General features: G+C 33.4%; 1 protein-coding gene across 2 annotated transcripts in view; it reads left to right on the top strand.

Moving 5' to 3' along the window:
* Positions 1-24,491, top strand: part of LOC145686106 (endoribonuclease Dicer-like) — a 274,935-nt gene that overhangs the window by 201,525 nt on the left and 48,919 nt on the right. For both annotated transcript variants that reach the window (XM_081759056.1, XM_081759057.1), the window contains exons 12-17: positions 7,043-7,191; positions 9,639-9,774; positions 10,899-11,159; positions 12,625-12,804; positions 13,460-13,670; positions 24,325-24,491. In XM_081759056.1, coding sequence (XP_081615182.1) covers positions 7,043-7,191; positions 9,639-9,774; positions 10,899-11,159; positions 12,625-12,804; positions 13,460-13,670; positions 24,325-24,491 — 1,104 coding nt within the window. The remainder of the gene's footprint in view (positions 1-7,042; positions 7,192-9,638; positions 9,775-10,898; positions 11,160-12,624; positions 12,805-13,459; positions 13,671-24,324) is intronic.

The raw sequence follows: 24,491 nt of genomic DNA on the forward strand, positions 1-24,491 counted from the left end.
AGAGAGTGAAAACTCAGTTATTGTTTAGTGCATGTACTGTGTGGTTTTGAGCGATGGAAGATATTTGTATGCTGAAACAAAAATATTTAGAAAAAGGATTCGTGATTTAGTTAACAGTAATGTTTAAACAAAAGCCGAAGAAGTGACAACCAGACGACCCGAGTTTACTTTCCAGTAACTGCTGGATACTTCGTTTACACTTGTACCACAGAGGTTCAGGGGTTCACCCAACCTCTGTAAACTAGGTACCTGAATAAAACATGGAGCAGCAGGGCGTAATACTAAGAACGTCACCTCTTGTACATACAAAAGTCAAGAAAATGTGAAACCTTCGCTGCTAGTGGCCACCTCAGCTAGTCGCGTGTGGAATCACCTTTTACGTTTTAATGTTTAAATAGACAAAAGAAAATAGTAGTCAAAATCCAAAACTTACAATTAATAAAATAGCAATTTTGAGAATTTTTTTCAATGATATGGTGGAAGGAGATACAAAAGGGTGTATAATAATATACCTTAAAAGGTACATTAAGAAAGCTGTAGGAAAAAAATTTGAGCATGAAATAAGGGCAAGTCCATTGTATATACACTATAGTGTGTTTTCTCCTATCGGTCCTCATAAATCATTTTATTCTATCGTCCCTTCCACCTCTCAAAGTCATATTGTCTGATTTGCACACTGATTAAAATTACAAACTACATGATTCTACAGATGGAAAATTATTTCTTAATTCTAGCACTCTTCCAATCAAGCACATTTTATTTTGTATTTGTTTTTCTTTGTGGGAAAATTAAAACAGTGTGTAAATAATATGAGGTAAAATCTATATATTATAATTGAATCATACATATATATATCTTTCCCATGTTATTTATATGGAACACCTTTTACACCCCCAAATTATTGAGCATTTCCTGTAGGGCTACAATGATTAAATTGGACATGATTGTAGCTTTTCGGGACAAACCCACAGGAAAATTGCCAAAAGTGAATATTTTTAATTTTTAGGGGATCTAAAGAGGGGATGAAAAATTTCCCTATGTTATTTAAATGGGCCTTTTTTTCGACCGTTAATCTCATGTTTTAGGTACTTAGAATTAGAATAAAAATTTGAAATTCGGTATACTTGTAAGTTTTCGTTAGCTTTACCTAAATGAATGATCAGAAATAAACATTTCCACCCGTAGAATGGCTTTATGGGGAACTGAAAAATCTTTCCCATGTTATTTATGTGGGACGTCTTCTACATCCCAAAATGTTTAGGCACTTCCGGTAGGGTTAGAGTAATGAAATTTGGCAGGATTGTAGCCTTCCAGGACTAACCGACAGAAAAATTACCAAAAGTGAGTATTTTTAATGTTTTAGGGGTCTAAAGGGGATGAAGAAATTCCCAAGCTATTTAAATTAGCGTTTCCTTGGGATATAAAATCTTATCTTTTAGATAGTTGAAATAAGGTAAGAAACGATAGAATTATGGGTTCAAGAGGTGCAAGGCCGTAGGCCGAGCAAAGACAGCGTGTGGGGGCGAAGACCCCGGATAGGCAAATTCAGGAAATATGAACAGCAAGTTCACGAAATTCACTGTTGATGCAAAGGTCGATAGATAAGAAATGCGAGGTCGTAGGCCGAGCAAACACGGGGGCATGTGGGCGGAGCCCCCAGCTAGCCAAAGACTAGTATATATATATATATATATATATATATATATATATATATATATATATATATATATATATAACCTTATTTTTTGTGTACATTTAATTGTCTATTTTACAGATTTGTTTTTATTTATCTCATTCAACAATAATTAATTAAACACAACACAAGCATGTAGACAAATTAACAATGCAAGACAATGTAATAATATATGTGTAGAAACATAGACTATGAGAACAATAATATTGCAAACATTTTACAAAATGTTTCATGATTTACAATTTTACTAACATCAAGAACGCTTAAACTCTTCTCTGTCTCTTTACTTTCTTATTCACTTGTTCTACGTGCCTCTTGTTTCGCTTTGCTGACCTTAAAAAGCTTCCTAACATACATGACTCCTCGAATTGCTACCCGTTCAGCATGATCAGAGATATTTTCCAAGAAACCACAGCTCGCATACACACCTTTGTTCCCATACTGTTTGGCAGGTAATACTAAATCTGCTTTCAATGGCTCCAACAGGCCATGTTATGTCAGTGTCTTGACGTACGGTACAGCATTCTGCCGTAATTTTTCATATAAACTTATGGACTGTGAGCTCTCTCTCCATACTCCTTGCTCGGTTGTTACATAAATTGTTGCACCAATGATTTGTTTTTACTCCAAACCTCCCTACTCTGCAATTACAGAAAAAAGACCTCTTCTAGATCTTTACCGGTGGGTAACGTTCCCATAATAGCCGACACGTTCCCACGTTGAATGGCTATGCTAATGCGTTGAATCAGGAAAGATTTTGCTTGAATATCTCCTGATTTAATTGATAGACGGTGGCCGATTTCATTTATAAATTTGAGGCCGCCGCCTTCCCAAGAACCACTAGACTCAATTGCTATTGCAACAAAGCAATAGTTATCGAATAGATTACTATATTTATTCATTTTTTTCTTTTGCTCTTCTAGCAACTAAGAGTCCAGCACGGTAGAAGTACGTTCCACGCATAACACTAAGGCCCGTCTCCTGAAGAAACCAGGCAGATAGAAGCATGAAACCTTTTGTAACCTTGAAGGGATATAAAAGACAACATTATGCTGATAAGGAAAATCCCCCATGAGTGGGTCTAAGCGGGTTACGAGGGGTAACTACGAGTACTTCGACCATTCTTATGGATGGCCGCCATGATGGATAGAGACACGATAGCGACAAGCAGTTTCCAGAACTGGTCTCTTACACGTGATTACCTTTCAAACGAGGTACGACACGGTGGGGGTTGCTATTTAAAATTTTATAGTTACCCCCGTAACTCCCCCTCTTTGGGGATTCTCCTTATCAGTATAATATTGTCTTTTATATCTCTTGAAGGATACGAAAGATTTCATGTTTCTATCTGCGTTAGATTCTTCAGGAGATGGGCCTTAGTGTTATGTGTGGAACGTACTTCGACCGCACTTTACGGATGGCCGCCATGTTGGATAGGGACACACTAGCGACATGTAGTTTCCAAAATTGGTCTCTACACATGATTACTTTTCAAACGAGATACCACACAGTGGGGGTTGCTATTTAAAATTTTGTAGTTACTCCCCGTAACCCCCTTGAGCGTACCTCATGGGGGCTTCTCAATATCAGCGTAATATTGTCCTTTATGTCCCTTGAAGGTTACAAAAAGTTTTATGTTTCTATCTGCCTTGGTTTCTTCAAGAGACAGGCCTTAGTGTTATTCGTGGAACGCACTATATATATATATATATATATATATATATATATATATATATATATATATATATATATATAAAATTGACTTATAACGAGGAACTGTGGAACTATATCTTGATAGAGAGTATATGATGGCAGGAAAGAGAGGAAGGAGCGAAAGAGGCTATAGTTGATGGACGCTATTAAAACTGAAAAATAACACGTGGAGATGAAGAGGTTAGCTGGAGACAGTGGTGCATAAAAACTTCTCAGTTGCGGCAGGTGACCTGCCAATAATGGCGGAAAACCTATGATGAAAGTGTTATCTTAATATAGTAAATGTTTATTTCTCCATAATTTCTTGCTCAAGAAGGAGAATGTTAAAACCCCAGAACCTCCCCTTGTGTACGCCATTGATTTTAATATATAATGGTTTCATTGTTATAAATATTGTTTTTATCTCTTTCTTGTTTTCTGTTACTTCTCTCATTAATTAGGAAATTACATAACCAGGATTTTAAAGGTTTTGGTTGTGTAATGAACTTTTAGAGACATATCTAATAATATTCACGTATTGTTATGTGGAGATACTAATATTCTCAAATACATACTGTCGCATTACACAATTCACCAGCTGCTGATAAAGTTAAACATAAAAGAAATTGTATAGCAATAAAACCAAGTACAATGACAGTATAAATAGTCTATACTCACTCGGTATTTAGGATACAAACTACTATATCAAAATATACCTCCTTCAATGATAGAATAATAATAATAATAATAATAATAATAATAATAATAATAATAATAATAATAATTATTATTATTATTATTATTATTATTATTATTATTATTATTATTATTATTATTATTATTATTATTATTATTATTATTATTATTATTGTAACATCTAGTCAAGGTCAAATAGGGAAAGGAATACCTCAAGGGTCTCCCCTGGGTCCGCTTCTTTTTTCTCTATTCATCAATGACCTACCAGGAAAAGTCAGGTACTCAAAAATACTATTATACGTAGATAACATAAAGTTCTTTAGAATAGTTAATAATGAGTATGATAATTATCTCCTGTAGAAAGACTTAGACGCAGTAAATCATTGATGCGAGAATAATTTATGAACAATTAACTCTGGAAAAACAAGATATATATATATATATATATATATATATATATATATATATATATATATATATATATATATATATATATATATATATATATATATATATATATATATATATATGGCATTTACTAATAAAACTCAATACTTTGTCAGTAAATATAAAATTCATGGGATAAGAATAAACAAAGTAGAACAAATTAAAGATCTTGGTATTATTTATGACAGACAATTGAAATTTAGTAATCACATAAATGATTTAATGCAATCAACGAGAAAAACAATAGGTTTTATTTTTTAATCAATGGCCTGATTTTTTAAATGGTAGTTCTTATATGTACTTATATACGATACTTGTTAGATCCAAACTTGAATTTGGTTCAGTCGTTTGGAACAGTTTGTCTAATATACTTACTAACAAACTCGAAGCAGTACAGAAATGTTTTATACGACTACTATGTTATAAAATGAAAAAGGACTACTATTCACACGAGTATGAATATTGGTTAACTTTTTGGGGACTTCAATCTCTAGCAGAAAGAAGAAATTTTATGGATAAATACTTTATTCAAATGGTATTGGATAATAAATATAGTAGCGATTACTGCTTGGAAAATATAGGAATAAGAGTGCCGTGTTATAGTGTAAGAAGTCAGTCAACATTGGTAGCACTAAATTCAAAACGTGAAATATTGAAAAGAGTCATAATGTCTTATAACAGTAAAAATGAACATATGCTGGGAGAAACAATAGAACAATTATTTTATTTAATTATATTTTTTCCAAAGATTAAACTGTTTTAACTTCATGACAAGGATCTTGATTTTATTATTATTATATATCTTCAGAGTATCTTTAGTTATAACATTTTATTCAAAGAACCAATATTTTATGTGGAAATGTGACAATAGGTAATCAGAATCTTTTACATAGAGGATACAAAATTTTAAGCAAAGTTGACTCATTATTTAAACGATAGTTAAATGAAGCTTTAATTTCCATAGTTCTGTTAATAGTATTTTATGATATTGACTGTATCTATTTTAATCTTATTTTATAATCAGCTTTAATCTTGTAATGTGAATATATTAAACTTCTGACAAGGGTCTTAACCTATAATATTCATTCTATATCACAAATTTTCTGGTCTGTTTTAAATGATTGTATAATGGTCTTAACATAGTGCTGTATTTTTGCCAATGAGCTGTTCATGGCACTAAAAATAAAGTTATTATTATTATTATTACAAATATGAAAAGAAATGATTATATATTATCTAAAAAAATAATTAATTGCTGAGAATAACAACGCCGATGGGTGGACGTGATTTTATTTGAAAAACACTATGGTAAGCATAGTCCTGCATGTGCGCAATAGGATTGTTTTCATTATCTTCGAAGAGTGGAAAAAAGGAATTGCTTTACATAAAACTGTTTTTTACGGAAAAATTAAAAATAAATTGTGTTGATATTAAGATAGTATATTAGTTCTCTAAATTCTAGTTTAATTTCCTTTAATTGATGGTGAGTATAATTTATGAAGAACAATTTTATAGCCTAATTTCATCTATGTTGCAAATAGTAAGACTATCCAATTCAGATGTTCTTAATTCCCCAATATTGAGATCCCATCTATGAGGAGAATCAAAGAATATGGTGGAAAGATATCTTTCAACATACAATATACTAACGAAAATTTATAAAAATAAATACGTATCACCTTTTAGTTAAAATACATGTAAGATTGTCTCTTCATGTCCTCAAATAATTATCTCGATATTTATATGTCTTTGGTCCTGGTTCAGGGCTATCCACTTAAAGAGGTTTGTTTCAACGTTGACTTTTCATGTTATGGCTACAATCTCTGTACGTTTCGGCCTCTCTTCGCGAGGAAATTAAGTAATTAAGGTTTTCCTTGCATTTCTTCATTCATGCAGTCAAGCAGTGAACTACAAAATATTCAATGACGTAAATATTAAAAAGATGATGAGCCAGTTAACCACTGCTTTGAACATCTAATCACATTGGGATTTTGATACATGATAAAACAATCTGGTCAACTATTTTAGTATAGAATACAAGGAGTGGTGTCACGCACTTATTCAATATTCTCTTAATGCTGAGTTAAAATCATAAATTTTATATCCCACAAACTTTTAGCAGTGAACACTGAAGACGGACATAGTGACTATCTGAATGCATCGGAGCTTATATTCTACAAAGCATAAATCAGTGAACAACCTGTACATAGAATAAATATCACGTGATCAGTTCAGCGTTAGGTTTTTAATTTATATTATTTTGCTTGCATGTAACGTATTACGAAACCAGTGTTTCTGAGCTCTAATAAAAGATATAATCAATCTAGTAATGAGCTAAATTGATTACAAATAAGTGACATTGGTCCTCCCAAGGAAAATTGGGTTTTGGAAGGAAAAAACTGACAAAAAATAAAAGACAAAGAGTACAGTTTGTTAGAAATACTTGTATAAAATGCCACCCACGACAGTATGTTCATGTGCTTTGTACAAATGATGTTTTGTAATTTCTTTTAGCTCCTGATTGGTCAGAATGAACTGAGAGAAGATCCTGATGAAGATGCTAACGAGGAAGAAGAAGAAGAATATTACATAGAACCCTTTCAACCTTTCGGAGACTCTGGACCACGAATCACGATGCAATCAGCAATTAGTTTAATTAATAGGTAAGTACTTTAAAATAACGAAAGTAATCTTAATTTTTGTTATTTTTCGAGTGCTGATCAGAACTTTACATGAAAATGAATAAATGGTGATTGAGTTCATATTCAAAGATAATAGTGACTGTTAATTCACATTAGTGGATATGGACGCATATAACAGAAAATAGTTACTAGATATGTGTACTAGGGTTGGTTCATGCTCGAGTGCAGAGTTACTTTACAGTAAATTGAAAGATAGGTGTATAGAAAGAGAAAGCAGTCTTTGGAAGAAAACTGTTCACTTCTGCTGTAATAAGAGGCCTTGGATTATTCTCAAAACAAAAAGAGAGGGAGAAAAAACAGACGAACAGACAAACTTGATTGACTCTCTCTCTTAAAAATCTTCTCTTTTTCTGAGTTTCTGAGAAAGTGAAAGTTATTTCACCAATTCTTTCTTAATCATGAGCACAAGATTAATAATGTATTGTCGGATGAAGTAATGAGATTCATCTGTCCTTATTCGTCTATAGTCTGCCATATTATGAGAATTGCAAACCATAAAACAGTACACAACTTAGTGGAAACGGAAAAACTCGCGAAAACTCCCATTCACACAATTCATCTCCATATCCATATGCATGTCATTATTTATTTTCTCTTCTAGATAATGTGTTGCGTCATTTAGTTCCGACGAGACAGTCTATCTACCAACTAAATTACTCGGGTTTCCCATTTTCTTCCTACATTCCAAGAATTTCCGAGGTGTTTTTTTTTTTTATTATTATTTATTTATTTATTTATTTATTTATTCTGTCTTTTGATCAGAAACAAGCCCATGGTGTAACATACGACCACCCGTCCTCTCTCAGCTCCACATGTTGTACCACTATCTGGTTACCTTTCATCGGATTTCCGCTCCTCCGTTTCGAAGAAAAGCAATAGTTCTCTTACATCCATTGTTCCACATTTTTTAAATCGTCCTCCTCTTTCTTTGCGAAGAACAAAAGGAATTGTGTGACAGCAACATAAAACAGTCCATCTAGTGTTAGATATATCAGTCCAACGATGTACCAAAAGATAGAAAGACTTTTTTTAACCTTTTTTACTTCGTCCCCAATAGAACAGTGGTCTCACTACTGCAGTCTCCGACACCACTGAACGAATATCCTTTCAAAACATCCACTTTCTGTATTATCTCGGGGCTGAAACGAGACGTTAAAGTCCATTTCAAAGATAGTAATAAATATTATGAGGAGGAAAAATCACATTATAAAAGATTAAATGTATCTCAATTTCACCCATTCATTTTGGTACCTTTGCTTCAAAATTCTTGAAATTGAAAGATATATCTTGTGCAAAATTCGTTCGAGTCGTACGGGAGACTCGACGTACCACTAGTCACATGTGCGCGAGTACTGTATTGTATGAACCTTATAAATCTCAACAATTCGAATAGGTGATTCATGTTTGTTATTCAGCCAAGTTGCTTGCGCTTTGTAGTGTAACATGAAGCATTAATTGTGTTTTACCGTGGTGAGTAGTTCATAAGGATGGTTCATTCGGATCTCAAAGGGCAATTCCAATCATGGGCGAATGAAGCGTGGCGCTTCTTTCTTGATAGCCACTTTATGTCTTATCGTTTTCTTCATGGCTTGTAGTGAGGACACGTATACTTTCTCCGCCCATGACTGTACACTGCACATATGCAACTCCCATCATGTTTTCGTCAGTAGTTTCGAGGAAACATTGTCCATTCTCCTTTTCTTTCTTTCAATAATTTTGTGTACAGCCAATGTTCGTAATTTCCAACAGTAACTCACTTCCCATTCTTTTAGCCTTTTGATCATCTGGGAATCACTATCCTCTATTGTATGTTGACATGCAATATCCCTAACTTAAATATACTTGTTTGTTTTAATGAATTCATTCACGTGCTTTTTTTTTATTACCATCGTTTTAATAAATTTGAAGGCTCCCTGTTCGTCTCTTAAGTGTCTATCGACTTAATTACACTACTTCTAGCCATGCACTTATCACTTACCACATTCTTCACTCAGGAGTTAATATCTGGCAGCACCTTTCTCGTTAGGAAAGAATTTCAGTAATCCATGCTATTAAGCGACTGTAATTTTGTTCACAATGCCTAGCTCACCCCTGCTTTACGCAGATCACATCATTGTTAATTCAGTATTTAACCAAGACAAGCAGCAACATATTCAGCTAGAGACAAATATGCCTTGAACAAAATATATTGTAACGTTTAGTATATACTTTGTGTATCATAGTATACCTATGTGTTAATATTTACGGGAGTATTACGGTGTAGTATGAAGACTGCTTTATTTACATTTGCGCAGTATGTTATAGAGTATAAGTTGGCTCTTTAATGCATATTATTGTGCAGCCAGAACGTGCTTAAACTCTTCTGCAGCCTTTCATTTATTTTACTTTTTTTGTGTGTATTATTGTAGATATTGCAACGTTTTACCTCAAGATAAATTCAGTAATTTGAGTCCTTACTGGTGGCTGAGTAAATGGGCCAAAGATGGAAAAGTGAAAGCATATATTCAATTTCCTAATAACTCAGTTATTAGAAACTATATAGAGGTGAGTTAGATCCATGCGATATTCTTGTAATATTGTTGTCATTAGTGATTTTTATGCAATAAAACTACTTCTTAACACTGTTAATATCACTCTATAGCATGACCTTATTGGATCAAAAGATCCGATATATTTCAGGCAAAAATTTTCTTATAGGCCTTATATCTGGAGAACTACATATAGAGTAGCTAAACCAAAACTATCACTTAACTCAGTATGATGTGCTTATTCCGCAAAAAATACGAAAACTCGATTTAGAGACCGTTCAAAAATTTTGTGGCCCCTGATCTTTTTTTAAAAAAAAGCAATAGGCCTATATTTCATTCAATGAAAGATTTCCTTGTACGTTTTGTATCTCGAGAACCTTAGCCAAACCCAAACTATCACTTAACTCAGTATGATGTGCTTATTCCGCAAAAAATACGAAAACTTGATTTAGGGGCCGTTCAAAAATTTTGTGACACCTGATTCAAAAACTAATTCTTGGCCAAGATCGCAATCTTTTGTTCCATTTTTTGGATCATTCCTAAAATTTTTGTTTTACATTTTTTCTCATTTAAAGAAACGTTACTATATTAAAGCACATATTCCTTTTTGGTATTATTGTTATTTCTTTATCGTTGAATTTTATTAAAATGAAAGATATCAGATAGCTCATGGTTAATTACACCATGAATTCGTTTATCGTAAAATTGCATCATATTTTCAACTGTATATAAAATAAAGTATATTTAAAAAGTGCTAAATACATTTTATTTCGTTTTTATTTTATTTCTTTATCAACAATGTTCCAGGTAGAGCGTAAAGTATTTTATGTTGGAAACAGATAATAATGAAACGTAAGGAGGATAATAGAAGTCTGCCAGTGCCAATATATTAAAGGCATTGGGTTGAGGAAATTGACCAGCTGCGGGATTCGAATCCGGAATCACCGGGTTAGAATCGAGAACGCTGTTTGCCTACTCCAGCTATGAATAATTATGTGAGATTTTTTATGTAATATCTATGAAAGAAGATATGTATACAGATAAATTTATAACCACATGATCACATTTAAGAATAAATGTACATAAATAAGTTTTATACTATCTAAACTCATAAAAAGGTAAATTTTTTTGTGTTCGCAGGGAGATCCAATGCCCAATAAAAAGTATGCTAAGAGAGCAGTAGCCTTAAAAGCATGTAAACAGTTGTTTTACCATAACGAACTAAATGAAAAATTGTTACCAAAAGGAAGACAGTCAGAAGAGCTAAATGACAAAGATTTATTTCCTCATTGGGAAAAAGAAGAAGATGATTACGATGATGATGATGACGAGAATAGAAAAAGGAAGAGGGAATTACCACAAGTAGGAACAAAGAGAAAGAAAAGAAGATATGAGAAAAAGGTGAGTTTGAAAGGTGACAGAGATCTCTGTATAAAAGACTGACTGACCGACTGATTATTGATCAATGCCAAGACCAATGATCAATGCTTAAGCTAGAATCTTAAAATTTAGATAGGGCATAAGATTTCTGGTTTAAAATTCCAGTAAGGAAGGATTTTTGGAAATTCGATGGGTTAGGGAGGGGGGAAAAGAGGGGTAGCAGTCATTATCTTAAAATGGCAATTTCTCGAAATCTCTGAAGGTTAGTGACATTGAATTAATCTAATTTAAAATAATTAGACACGTCTTTTAGAGTTCTTTGATATTTGACCTGGAAGGGAAGAAAAAGGAATGGCAAGCAAAAAGGGGTGAGAATTACAATTATCATAATAAAATGTTCATATCTTGGCATATTTTAAGAATAGAGACATGAAATTCGGTATTTGGACTTTTCATTTAAAATAATTAGACACGTGTTTCACCATTTTGTAATATTTAACTTCAAAAGAGAAGTAAAAAAGGAGGGAATAAAGAATGGTGGAGGTTGCAATTGTTACAACTGGATGGCTGTATCTTAAAATTCGTTAAGGTTAGAGACATGAAATTTCGGTATTTAGACTTTCCGCTTTAAGAAAATCAGGACGTGTTTCAGCATTATAAATATATTTTCTCTACAAGGGAAGAAAAAGACAGTATGGAGCTTCCTCGTGGCTAAGCGGTTAGCGTACGCGCCTTTGGCGTGGGAAACCCCGGGTTCGATTCCCGGCGGGAGCTCATGTGGTTCGGATTCCACGTTAATCAGTAGGTCCCACGTTTCATATAGCCTCGCTGCTGAAAGGGACGATAAACTAAAATCAACTCAACTCAAAATGACAGTAAGAAAACACAAAGTAAAGATTGCAATTGTTAAAATAATCTTTCCATATTTCAAAATTCCTTACTGTAAAACGCATGAAAAGTTCGTATTTGGGCTTTTAATATAAAATCAGTAAAGACGTGTTTTAGCGTTTTTAAGTGCTTCCCATATGTTCTGTGCTTCCATTTTACACCAATGATTGTAGACATTTTGCTTCGAAAGTTAATGACTATATTTAGTGTTTTTTTCTTCTTTCTTTTTCTTTCTTAACATATGTTAAATGTATGTCGTGTGTTAAGTTTACAGTGCAGTTACTACTAGATTATCAAACTCGTTGGATTTCGATTACGGAACAGTTACTAGAAGATTCCTTTACTTCATGAGATCAATTGATTAATTACGGTGCTGTTTTATCATAACCGTTAGAAGAAAGCACGATATATATATATATATATATATATATATATATATATATATATATATATATATATATATATATATATATATATATATATATATATATATATATATATATATATATATATATATATATATATATATATATATATATATTTGATTTCAAAGAAATCTCACAGAAAAATTTTATATGTATTATTTTTCGTCTAATAGGTTCCAGATATATTGTACTGTTGTAGACCGCATCCTAAGAAGCTGTCCTTCCTGCATCCAATATTGTTTGACCTGAAAAGTGCTCCTCCAGATCGAGAGGATACAAGACACTACGGAGAGTATGAAATCATGTCAGGCACTGAAACTTACGCAATTTTAACATCAAAGGAAATTCCAATGGTAAGTTCACCTGTTTTACTTCACGTTTTCTTTTGTCTTATTAAGCAAGATTCATAGAGGTGTAAATCAATATAGTAGGTTACGTATCAACATGTTATTTATTAAAGAAAGTTATAATACAATGATTGACATTATTTTACACGAAATCGTGATAATTGCAAAGTGAAAAGGAAATGATCCAGGGTATATATATTTAAAATCAGTGTCCTGCATTTTTGCTTATTTCGGAGAAATTGTAAGAAGAAGTCGAAATCCATTCTCTTTAACCATAGACTCTTCTAGTTTTTGAACTTTTAACTATGTTTTAGCTGTTTTATTTATTTATTTATTTATTTATTAGGAGTAGTGAGATTCCCTAGTGTTTCCATATTCATTCATTATCTAGTTTGAGTTTGTTTATTGATATCTACATAGAATATTCTGACTTGTGCCCTTTCTATGTAATAAGAACTATTCCGATTTACGTATACACATGGGTATGAATTAATATAACATAACAGTCATATCAACGTTGCATAGATTTTCCGTAAAGAGAGGGTTGAAACAGCTTTACCTGCATGGAATCGAACCACGTATCTTACTAATACTAGCAGCTAGCACGTAGGTCGCACATTTGGAAACCCTGTTTGTAATACATTTATTTTCATTATTTCAGTTATGTGGTTTCCCAATCTTTATGGGAGTTGGAGAGATAGATGTTACATTAAGCGAAGCCTCAAAAATCTGCTTATCAGAGAAGGAGATAAAAAAGATTACGGAATTTCACAGAATGATTTTCAGAGATTTGCTGCGACTTACCAAACCGTTCATTGTATCCGATAACGAGAATAGAGATTATTCCTATTTGATTGTTCCAATAATGCGCGGTAAGTAAATGCCAGTAGGTGAAAGGGAAAAATAGGTTAATTACAAGTAAGTAATCTGTAAGTCGCAAATTTAAGAACCTATTGATCAGTGGCGGATCTAGGCCAGTGGGCCTAGCCCTCCCACCCCCCAGTTTTTTGAGTGACAAAAATAGTTCAAGCTATTATTTATATATTTTTGAAAGTTTATAGCAAACTCATAATATACCCATCATAGTTTGGATTCTGGCTCCCCCCCCCCTCCCCTAGTTTTTACCTTCTAGATCCGCCATTGCTATTAATGTGTTTTCAGATCGAAGATTCTCATCCAGCATTCTCGTTAGGGAAAGAAGCCCTGACCGTAGATTCGATGGTATATCCGTAATAATGATGTTCAGCAACGGTCATGAGCACATTAATATGTAAAAGTAACACCACATGCAACAACAATGAAATTATATGCCAGGATTGAGTAATCATTAGTTCACGATCAGAGTGGAAATACGAGATAAGTTGTCGGACTTAATTTATAGCTCGATAGCAACGACTTGTTGTCTGAGAAATACTAATTGCAGGAAGCATTGTATTTATATCTACTTGTAACAGTTGGAGAACGAATCATTACTAGCTATTACGATTCGCAATTAAGTGTATTACTTTTTTTTTAAAAAAAAAAATGTAGATTACCTTACGTTACGACTTATGCTACTGCCCTGGGTGGACTATGGTCTCTTTCACGTTTGCCTCCAATCTTCTCTGTCTCTGCATTTTGCTTTCCATCGTGGGACTTTCTGTTTTTCCAGATCACTCTCGACGCCGTCCAGCCATCTAGTTGTTGACCTCCGTCTTGTTTTTGGAATAAAGTTGTAGATTGTACGGCAATCTACCATTTTCCACCTCATTACTTTACGTACTTACCTTGGTCGATTCGATTTTACAAACTTAACTGTACCTTGGTTCCTTATTATGTCATTTATTCCTTCATTATTTCTAATTCACCACATTCCTTGTTCTTTGATCAGTAAGTTTCTGTTAGGTTTCACATTGTAGGGAGGAGATAGTTTGAAGCATGGGCGTCCGTTGTACATAATCACGCCCTGTTGTTGGAAGTAGTGACAAAGAATTCGCCGGACCATATTACAAGTTCCAATCATTGGTGATCCAACTTCGTATTCTCGGTACCATTTTTTTCGCTCTAAAGCGTTATTGGCCGTAAGCATTGGTTAGGAATTGCAACCCGACAGCAGATGTTCAGGTTATGCAACTCGCGTTGAACTGTGATTCTCGCGATAGATGCTGATTGAGTTGCTTTACAGTCCTGATCCTTGGTGACAGTACTGAAAGCGATCTGTCACTGAGGCTTGTCTCCCATCCACCACTTCTCCTCGCCGATGTTTTGTGATAAACCCCGTAGGCCATCACTACTACTTTGAAAACTGTTTCTCGCGACACACTTAACATATTCACATCCATAGATACTTGTACCAACCAACTGCACATCCCTAATTTGGCCTTTTTGAAACTCATAGTCTCCCATTTTGCATTACCACCCTCTCCTATTTTTCAGTACATTTCTACGTTCTATCTCTCCTGACGTACTACAGATCATCACCTAACATATCAGGTGCTGCAGACCTCCATGTTACCACCTCACACATATTATGTGTTGCAAACTACAGGTGTTCCCATTATTTTGTTAATCTCTGTGTATACAAAAGTAGAAACCTACTGCGCGAAGGGGAAAAAAAAAAAACGTTAATGTAGGTGTACCAGCGATCCAAGAAGTTGAGTGAACCGCAGATGATACACCCATGATGAGACAGTTTCGACATTCTGCAATGGAGCTGGCGCTCATAGCTTAATAACAGTATTCTTCACTTAGAAAAGCATATTTCCAGTTTAAGGTCCAGTTTACAAACAATAGAATATTATATAATACATTAAACTGAAGAATGTAACAAAATACAAAATAAGAGGCAGGTTTGCGGGTCCAGTAACAACTGATTAAATGGTTTAGCCAGAATTTCTTTTCTTTTTTTCAAACTTTTATTAGAAAAGATTAATAAAATAAGATTAGTCATCACTTTCTACTGTCTTGATTGACAAATTAATAATTTGCTTGGAGCATAGTAGAACCCAAGTAGATTAAGTACGTTTCTGCTCTTTAATTGTAAAATGAACTATTATTTTAATTAACCTTCCTGTCAACTTCAGCACAAAATAAATCTTTTTTTATAATTAGAACGAATCAAATTTTAGAATCTTTTCGAAATTTTGGATTTTCAATTAGAATTAACATACTCAAAATATAAACACTAATACTACAAACAAAATTATTTAAAAAAATAATGCCTAATTTCGTATTAATTCTAGAAGAGAGATATGAATTATTAATATTAATTAATATGAATTAATATTAATTCGTCTCTTCAATATATACATCGTCCATCGTTGACTATTTTATATTACACTGTTTCATTTAACACTATTCAACCAATTCGTCAAAGACGAAGTAATAGATATATGTATATCGATTCGTACCCTTACAAAATTTGTTGCACGTGGCATTAGCATGAATCCTAAATAAATTCCCCGGTAGATGGCTCTATTAGATGGAAGGTACCTTTCTCCAAGATTTTCAGGAAACTATAAACCAATAACAGTTGATATAATTATAAATCTAGCTGAACTTTTTTTCTCTGATGAGATGGATTTTCTCTTAAGGGATAATGTCTAGATACCTGTGTCATAAATCTGTACAACTATGAAAGAAACTGTATTAAAGAGAGTTGCTAGGAAACTGGAGCTAGTTTTCTAGTGCTTCCAAAATAGGATATGAAAGTAATTAGATGATTTCAACAAGAAGATAACCAACATTTCGTCCAATAATCGGTAAAGTAAGTTCGTACGAAGTTAATAATGACATAGATATAAGACATACATTTTCTAGCACCCGAGAATCGAACAATTAAGCCCATCTACTTTGAATATAAATACATCCTTTTTTCCAAACGGATGCACAGTAACAAAGTTAATCGTGTTGAGATAGATCATCGAAGATATACAAACATTGTAGACGCCCGGTCCGGTTCTATAGATGGGCAGACTATAATTCCCATCACAATCTTTCGATAACAAAAATAAAGGAAAGACATCCGCTAATATGAAATAAGGAAAATACGGAAGTAATAAGCTGAGGAAAGTTTTATGTTTGAAGACTAAAGAATCTGAGCATCATATTGTCAAATCACAGATCCTGACAAAAGTAAAGGTAATAAAATTAATCAGTAATGTTGTTAATAAAATGCAGGAAAACATCGGAGTCGTCGTGAAAAAAACAGCATAGAAAAGAATAAGATGTACTAGGTCCCGAGGTTCTTAAATCTTGATTTCTTGAGAATAGAAAACCGGGATACAGTACAGTGGCTTCAGAATCCGAGTACTTCAGTCAGGTTTTAAAAAAAAAAAAAAAAAAAAAAAAAAAAAACCGAAGCAATTTGCACTTTTAGATGTAAAAAGAGTGCATGAAAAATAAGACTGTGGAAGTAAAAGAAAATAGCAGTAGCACAACTGTACTCAGAAATGGGCATAATCTTAGATTGGATTTGCCTCATTTAATATGGAAACTGAAACCCATCCTACCTAATCCGGAAACGTTTTAGATAGATGGAAGCTGTTAAATATACACGTGGAAAGTAGGAGAAGGGCAATAAAGTATATACCACATGCAGGACTTCTGATGAAGAACCGTCTGAGCTAAACTTAACACGTTAGCTGCCTTGTGGGTCTGATCGGACCTACTGGAGTGGTCTTAAGAAAATGTCCTCGTAAGTCCGATGGGACCCACAATTTATAATTTGTCGAGTTGTTGTTAGAGTACTTGTATTTTAAAGTACTGTCTCTGGTGTTAATGAACTGCAGAGTTTCTGCCACACACAATATAGGAAATATTTAAGCTCTAGGTTTTGTTGTTAGATATTGCAGATTAACGCCGCTAGAGACACTGAATATCAATTAACAAGTATTTGCTGTTTGTGTAGGGCCGGTCGGACCTACGTGTTGCTTTTTGAATGACTTACACTAATTTATTTTGACAAGATGCCAATATTATGAAGTTCCTGTCAATTTGCTGAATTTTCAGAAAGATCCAGATCACTATTCTGTTATTACAAATGAGATCAAGTTCTGCGCATATTTCTTCGTTTTTCATTGCACAAAGAAACTATTTGTTAGCACTAAAAGCAACAGGAACTCATCCACACTTCTCACACAAAGCTAGCTTCTTTATATAATAATAAACATATGACTTCAAACAGAGTTGCCAGTTCAACTGTAATTTATTCCCTAGCCCATAAACAAAAAATACACGAGTAGGTCCGATTGGACCCCCAACTTTCATGCACGCGGATTCAATACATCGCCTTAGATTATGTTTCAGCATTAACAGTATGTTAAAAAATATGAACAGAACAAAAATAATGTAAGTACGTTTGACACTCTACCGGTGAATAACAAAATTTACTCTTGGCAGCTAACGTGTTAAAAAGCCACATATCTCTGAGAGCTGATGCTATTCCAGTCGGACACATAATAAAAGAGATTCTTGGACAACTATACGTGATCTGACAAAAAGGGGAAACTCGTGTGGGATAGGTAGAATTGATAATAATGGCTATATATAAGAAAGACATCAAAATAGACAGAGAAATATCACTGTTAACCAATTTGCTACGATTACGGGTAACCTTGTGTGTAAATTAAATGGTCATAGATCACCAATGTGGTTCAGACATAATAAATCAACATAGACTGAATATTCTACATCAGACAGTGCGTAAAATGGAATCGTGATATAAATGAACAAAATGATCATTCTGTCTGTTTCCGACAAAGGTCCGGAATTCAATCTAAAATTATTTGAAATATACAAAACCTTTAAAAATTCAAAATCAAACTCAAGTATATACAAATAATCAGCGATACATATTAGAACTGTATAATAAATAGTTTTTGAAAATTTCTTAACTCTCTGATTTTCTGATAAATTTGAAGTATTTTTATGAATAGGTTTGCCACTCTTTCTCTTAAATGGGAAATATGTTATCTTTTGTGTTAGTATAGTCTACTTCGATATTTAGGATTTATTTTTTACCAAACGTTTTATTTTATTTATTTACTCTTTAGATTTAGTTCGATATCTTCTTATATTGTACTTTTCTTTCGATATCATATTTTATCAGTTATGTAATTTCTTTTGTAGCATATTTATATTTTAATTACTGTGTAACCTTTTTACTTTACTTTTGCATTTTTTTTTAAAAAAGTTTTACATTTTACACTCTTTTTATATGTAAGTATTTTTTATTTGTTTATTTAGAATTAGGTGTATTGGTTATACTTCCTCTATCCCTTTCTGACCTGAATTATGTTTTGGAAATGAAAAATTTTTTTATTTCAATGGATTATATCTTTAAGTCTAAGAAAGTAAGAAAATCCATTTTTGCCCTCAAAATTATATATTGCCAGGGCGCTATAACTAACACGTATGAGACAACTTGGAATCATTCGGCACGATATATGCGATATGAAAGCCAAGGAAGCTTGTGATTCCAAGTGGAATCACACGGTCAGAAAGGGCTATTTATAACAACATCTGGAGTACCGCAGGGTTCTAACCTAAGACTTTTGCTGTTTTGACTTTATATAAATGATTTACCTGATAAGTTAATGTGCTGTGTTTGATGTATGCTAATGATATTAATCTTTAATGAAATTAGTATTGTTCACTGTAAGTTATGTTGCAAGAAAACATTGATACATTAGCTAAATCCGGTGAATAATTTCCTACCTTTGAATATTGCCAAAACTCAAGGTATTTTCCAGGAAAACTGATCTTTTGCCTTATAAATATATAATAGCTAATCAGGAAATTGAATTTGGGACTCATGCTAAAGATCTAGGAATAATAATAGATAACACAATATTATTTCAAAAAACATTTACAATTAATTTTATCTAAGACCAGAAAAAGTTTAGCAATGTTAAAATGACTTTGCCTTATTTTTTCAAATATTAACACTTGTAAAATTCTTTACACGTGTAATGTGCGTTCTCATTTGGAATATGCTACGGTGATTTGGAACAATGAAGCCAAATATCTTGTAAATACAGTACTATTGAATCTATTCAGAATAACTTTCTTAGCTGGGATAGGATAAAAGTTCAAAGATATGAGTTTGCCTAGTATATCCAAAGAACTGCATCTTTTGCCTTAGACAGTGGGCAATATATTTTCGATCTTAAACTTTTTCATAATATTGTTCATTGAGGTTTCTTTACTGATGGTTAATACTAAAACTTTTCTTTCTTTTGTCTTTAAAGCTTTTACTCTAAAACCATCCATTTATAAAGCCATTGATACTGCAAATAAATTTTATTCATTCTGGATATTTAGTTCAGAACTTATTCAGTTATAAAAGAACCTTTAATGTTACGTAGCTAATTTAGAGTGGTGCCATTTGGGAGTTCTTTTTATTGCTTCGAGGTTGTTGTTGTTATTATTATTATTATTATTATTATTATTATTATTATTATTATTATTATTATTATTATTATTATTATTATTATTATTATGCATGATAGAATTACTCTCACATAATTATAACCACTTTTCTCATTGCCTAAGTAATACATCTTATTTACGCTGCTTCGTAATTCCTAACTATCCTAACTTCATAAGTTCTTACTAAACTTAGATTATGCTCTTTCATTCACTCCTTCAAGATTTTCTAATTTCCCTTCGTGTAACACGGTACGCTCCTTCCCTAATGAAAACTACAATACCTGGTTAATCAAAATAATCGTCAACTGTAAGCACACACTTTTGCCGTCATTTAGCCAACGATTGGATTTCGTTGCAAATATTGGAGTCTACGATACGAGGAAGTCCTCAACCACATGTCGCAGAGCACAGTCATCAAGATATTCCCCCCCAAGAAGTGCTTGAGATGCCAGAAGAGATATAGTCGGTGGGAGAGACGTTAAGAGAATACTGTGAATGAGGAAACGTTTCATACTGAACTCATGGAGAGTCTGGAACGTCCTTTGAGCGATATAGCGCGTGCATTGTTGTCAACACGAGGATATCATGTGTTTGGAACATTTCTGTTTGATTTCGGTGACATTTGTTATGCATTGCATTGAGTTTAGCACTGTAACGATACAGCGATTCTTGTTGACCGGTGTTAACTCATGTAACACTCACGAGTCCAACTTTTCACCTTACCAATTGCCGGACCGTCAAATGACAGTGATATTGTATATGCCTAAATTCTGGAATGGCACAGATACTTTTCGAGGGTCCACTTCTGAGATATTCGTGAGGAACTCATCCCAAAGTGTTGGTCGGTGCCTATGGTTCTTATTTTGCGGTGCTGTGTCACCTTAATGAAATTGACAAATCAACAGCGAATTGTGCGTTCACTCTCAATTCCTGACCCAAATGCACTGTTAATGTTCTTTTGTGGCTCGCTGTGCAGAATGTTCCAGTTTGAATTCGTAAAGAAAAATTACTAGCGATTGTGTATTCTCCACGGTGTACGTCCAGAAGGCTCTGTTCAAGAACGCACTGGCTCCTGACTGTCTGGGTTCTCCAACCTGTCTGCTGGACGTATACAAAGTTTGTGACAGTAGATATGTGACCTTAGTTCTTTCCTGTGCTGTGTTGCTGAGGTGAGTTCCCTCCAGCCATCAAAGCGGACATTTCATTCGCACTTACCTAATAGTTTCCGTCTTGCTTTCCCATTGCTTTTCACATCATAGTATTGTTAAAATCATGCTGAGCAGACCTGGGACTGTCAATGTTGCTAGCAATCACTATGTTTTCTGCCAACATAAGTATGGAAGAACTGGTGTCTTTTCCCAAGGTGCTCTAAATTTTAATGAGGCACACAATCTTTTGTGCTAAAACATAAATATATCTTTGTAACTGTGATGTCTGTCGAGAAGGATTATACACAAGTTCTCGTATGAACATGTTGATTACCATTACTTTCATTACTTATCGAAATTTATATCCAAATTTCTTGTATTTTTTCATGATTATCAGGGTGGATTGATTTAAATCAGTCTGATTTAAATCACGATTTTAATCAAGATTTAAATCACTTGATTTTTTCAATAAAAATCGTTGATTTAAATCAAATAATGAATTAATTTAAAGTGAAAGTAAGTAAAATCCCATTTCTGTTCTGTTATTTCGATTATGGAAGATAATAATCATAATACAATGATACTCAAATGTATGTAAGCACAGTATGAAAACAAGTATCATGTAGAGAACGATCAGGGAAAATCCCGTTTGAACGGTTAACGGGTGAACCCTGCCTTCTTCTCTTTTTTTACACATAGTTTTAAAATTTCTATTCCAAAGGGGAAATCACCATGGACATTTAAGATGAAAACTCTTTTGTGTCCACGTCTATTTGTTTGTTTCCAGATAATAGGGGCGTATTTAGAGGGGTCCGATCCCCTCTCCGAAACAAAAAAATAATTAAAATTTTGGGCGAAATTTATGTACACAATACATAGAAGTTCCTCGGGATCGTAATACGACAAATTTTGGATGCATTAAAATATCGAATAATACTTTTGATAAAGTGGATACCTGACCCCATTGCAGAACATGCCGCGATCTGCGATGTGATCGCAGAAAATTTGTCGTGCCCTTGCAGGAAAAATTGTCAGAGGAAATAAAATAGCCAACAGAAAAGTATAAAAACGTGCCTGCTATGTATAGATGTCTTAAATGCACGGACAACTCGCATTTGAACTGTTTTTCACGTCACATAAAGCATATTTGTAACAATGACAAGTGTTTCTTCTTCTGGAACTGATCATCTTGATTTTTTATTTTGGAATTCCTGCAGAAAATTTTTGACTTACAAAAACTCATCGCATATAGACAAAGAAAGTTCTGTCATCGGTTAATATATAGGATCAGAAAACTATATTCACGAAGAAATTAAATATCGACTAAAAGCAGGGAATTCGTGTCATTATTCAGTTGAAAATCTCTTATCGTCGCGAATTCTGTCGAGGGATTTCAAGCTTTAAAATATATAAAACGATAATTATGCCTGTTATGCTGTATGGTTGTGAAACATGGTCGCTTACGCTGAGGGAAGAACGCAGACTGAAAGTATTTGAGAATAAAATCCTGAAACGAATATTCGGATCCAAAAGGAACGGTAATGAGGAATGGCGAAATTTTCATGATAAGGAACTGCATAATTTATACCGTTCACCAAAACATTGTTAGGGTCATCAAATCTTGGAGCCTCAGGTGGGAAGGGTATGTAGCGAGAATGAAAGAAAGTAGGAACGCTTTCAGTTTTAACTGGAAGTCCAATCGGAAAACGACCATTAGGAAGACCTAGGCGCAGATGGGAGGACAATATTAAGATGAATCTCGCAGAAATAAGAATACAAAATAGAAACTGGATTCAGTTGACTAAGGATAAAAGTCAGGAGAGCTTCTGTGAACATGGCATTGAACCTCCCATACGTCATAGAGTGAGTTAATTAATTTTAGGCGAAATTTATATACTTTATATGTATTTCGTGCCGCTAGCTAGTTCCAATTGCTTAAAAATATGCCCCTGCCAAATATCAGTAACTTTCGTGAAAAGAAAAGTGTCATTTGATCTACATTGCTGTACTTTTTCCTTAATGCTTAAGAAACATTGTTTGGGATTGAAATAGATTAACGATTGGGAATTAATTCAAAATTAAAACCCCATACTTTCACTTAAATGGCATAATTAACATTTAATACTAATTCCTAATGTTTTTTCTTCAGTTCACGACTTGTATTATACGAAGAAAAAGGTTTGATTTAAATCAAAAAAATCAACAAAAATGATTTTTTTGAAAAAAATCATGATTTTTTTACACCCTGATGATTATACATGAAAGCTATATTATAAACTCGTTATCGAAATTCATAAAGTTACATAAAGTTATCAAAATTATATATACATAAAGTTATCGAAATTCATGGCTTAAGTTATAAACGGCATTTTTAACAAGTTGTACTATATTATTGTTCAGATTGATCATTTATTTAATTTAGAGAGTTTCGAGTACACTAATATTGACCAACCTATGAGATTTTCATTATCTTTTGGTATGTTTGTGTATTTTAAATTCTAACTTAAAAGTAATTTCTGGTCCATTCTACAAAACGCACAGTAAGGTGAATAAAATCAGTCAATCAAAGGTGGTTAAAAACTGGCTTATCAGGTGTGTCCTCAGAAATTATTTTGTCCAGGTCGCGATAAGTTCCGGTGCGAAGATAGTTTAATTATCATAACTATAACTAAATGACTGAAAGCAGTTATAGCCAAATGGCGGCCCGCGAATATCTCTTTAATGTATGTTATCATATCTATGCGTAGCAGAAGGAGTGTAATCTGAATATATCTGAATCGAGACTTGGTTTTTGGGGTATACCTAATAAGAAATCTATAATTTATGAAACATACAAAGATAAAAGTAGTTAACTAATGAGACTGTTTCTATTAAGTATTATCCCGATATATTATTTGTCTTTAGCTCAGGATCGATTAATGTCAAAGACAAAGTCAAGAAAGAGGCTTTCTTTCTTTCTCTTTCTTAGGTAAAAATGGTTATATGATTAACTGGAAAGAAATTGATAAAAATCAAAAACTGCCTCCAATCACATCCATCCCGCAAGACGAAAGGAAGTATTTCCAGATGACAGAGGACTACACACACAAGGTCGTGACTCCTTGGTATCGTAGTGAATATGGAGATATTGAGCAG

The sequence above is a fragment of the Thermobia domestica genome, chromosome 5 (assembly GCF_964235325.1).
Source record: "Thermobia domestica chromosome 5, izTheDome1.hap1.1, whole genome shotgun sequence".
Classification (NCBI taxonomy): Eukaryota; Metazoa; Arthropoda; class Insecta; order Zygentoma; family Lepismatidae; genus Thermobia; species Thermobia domestica.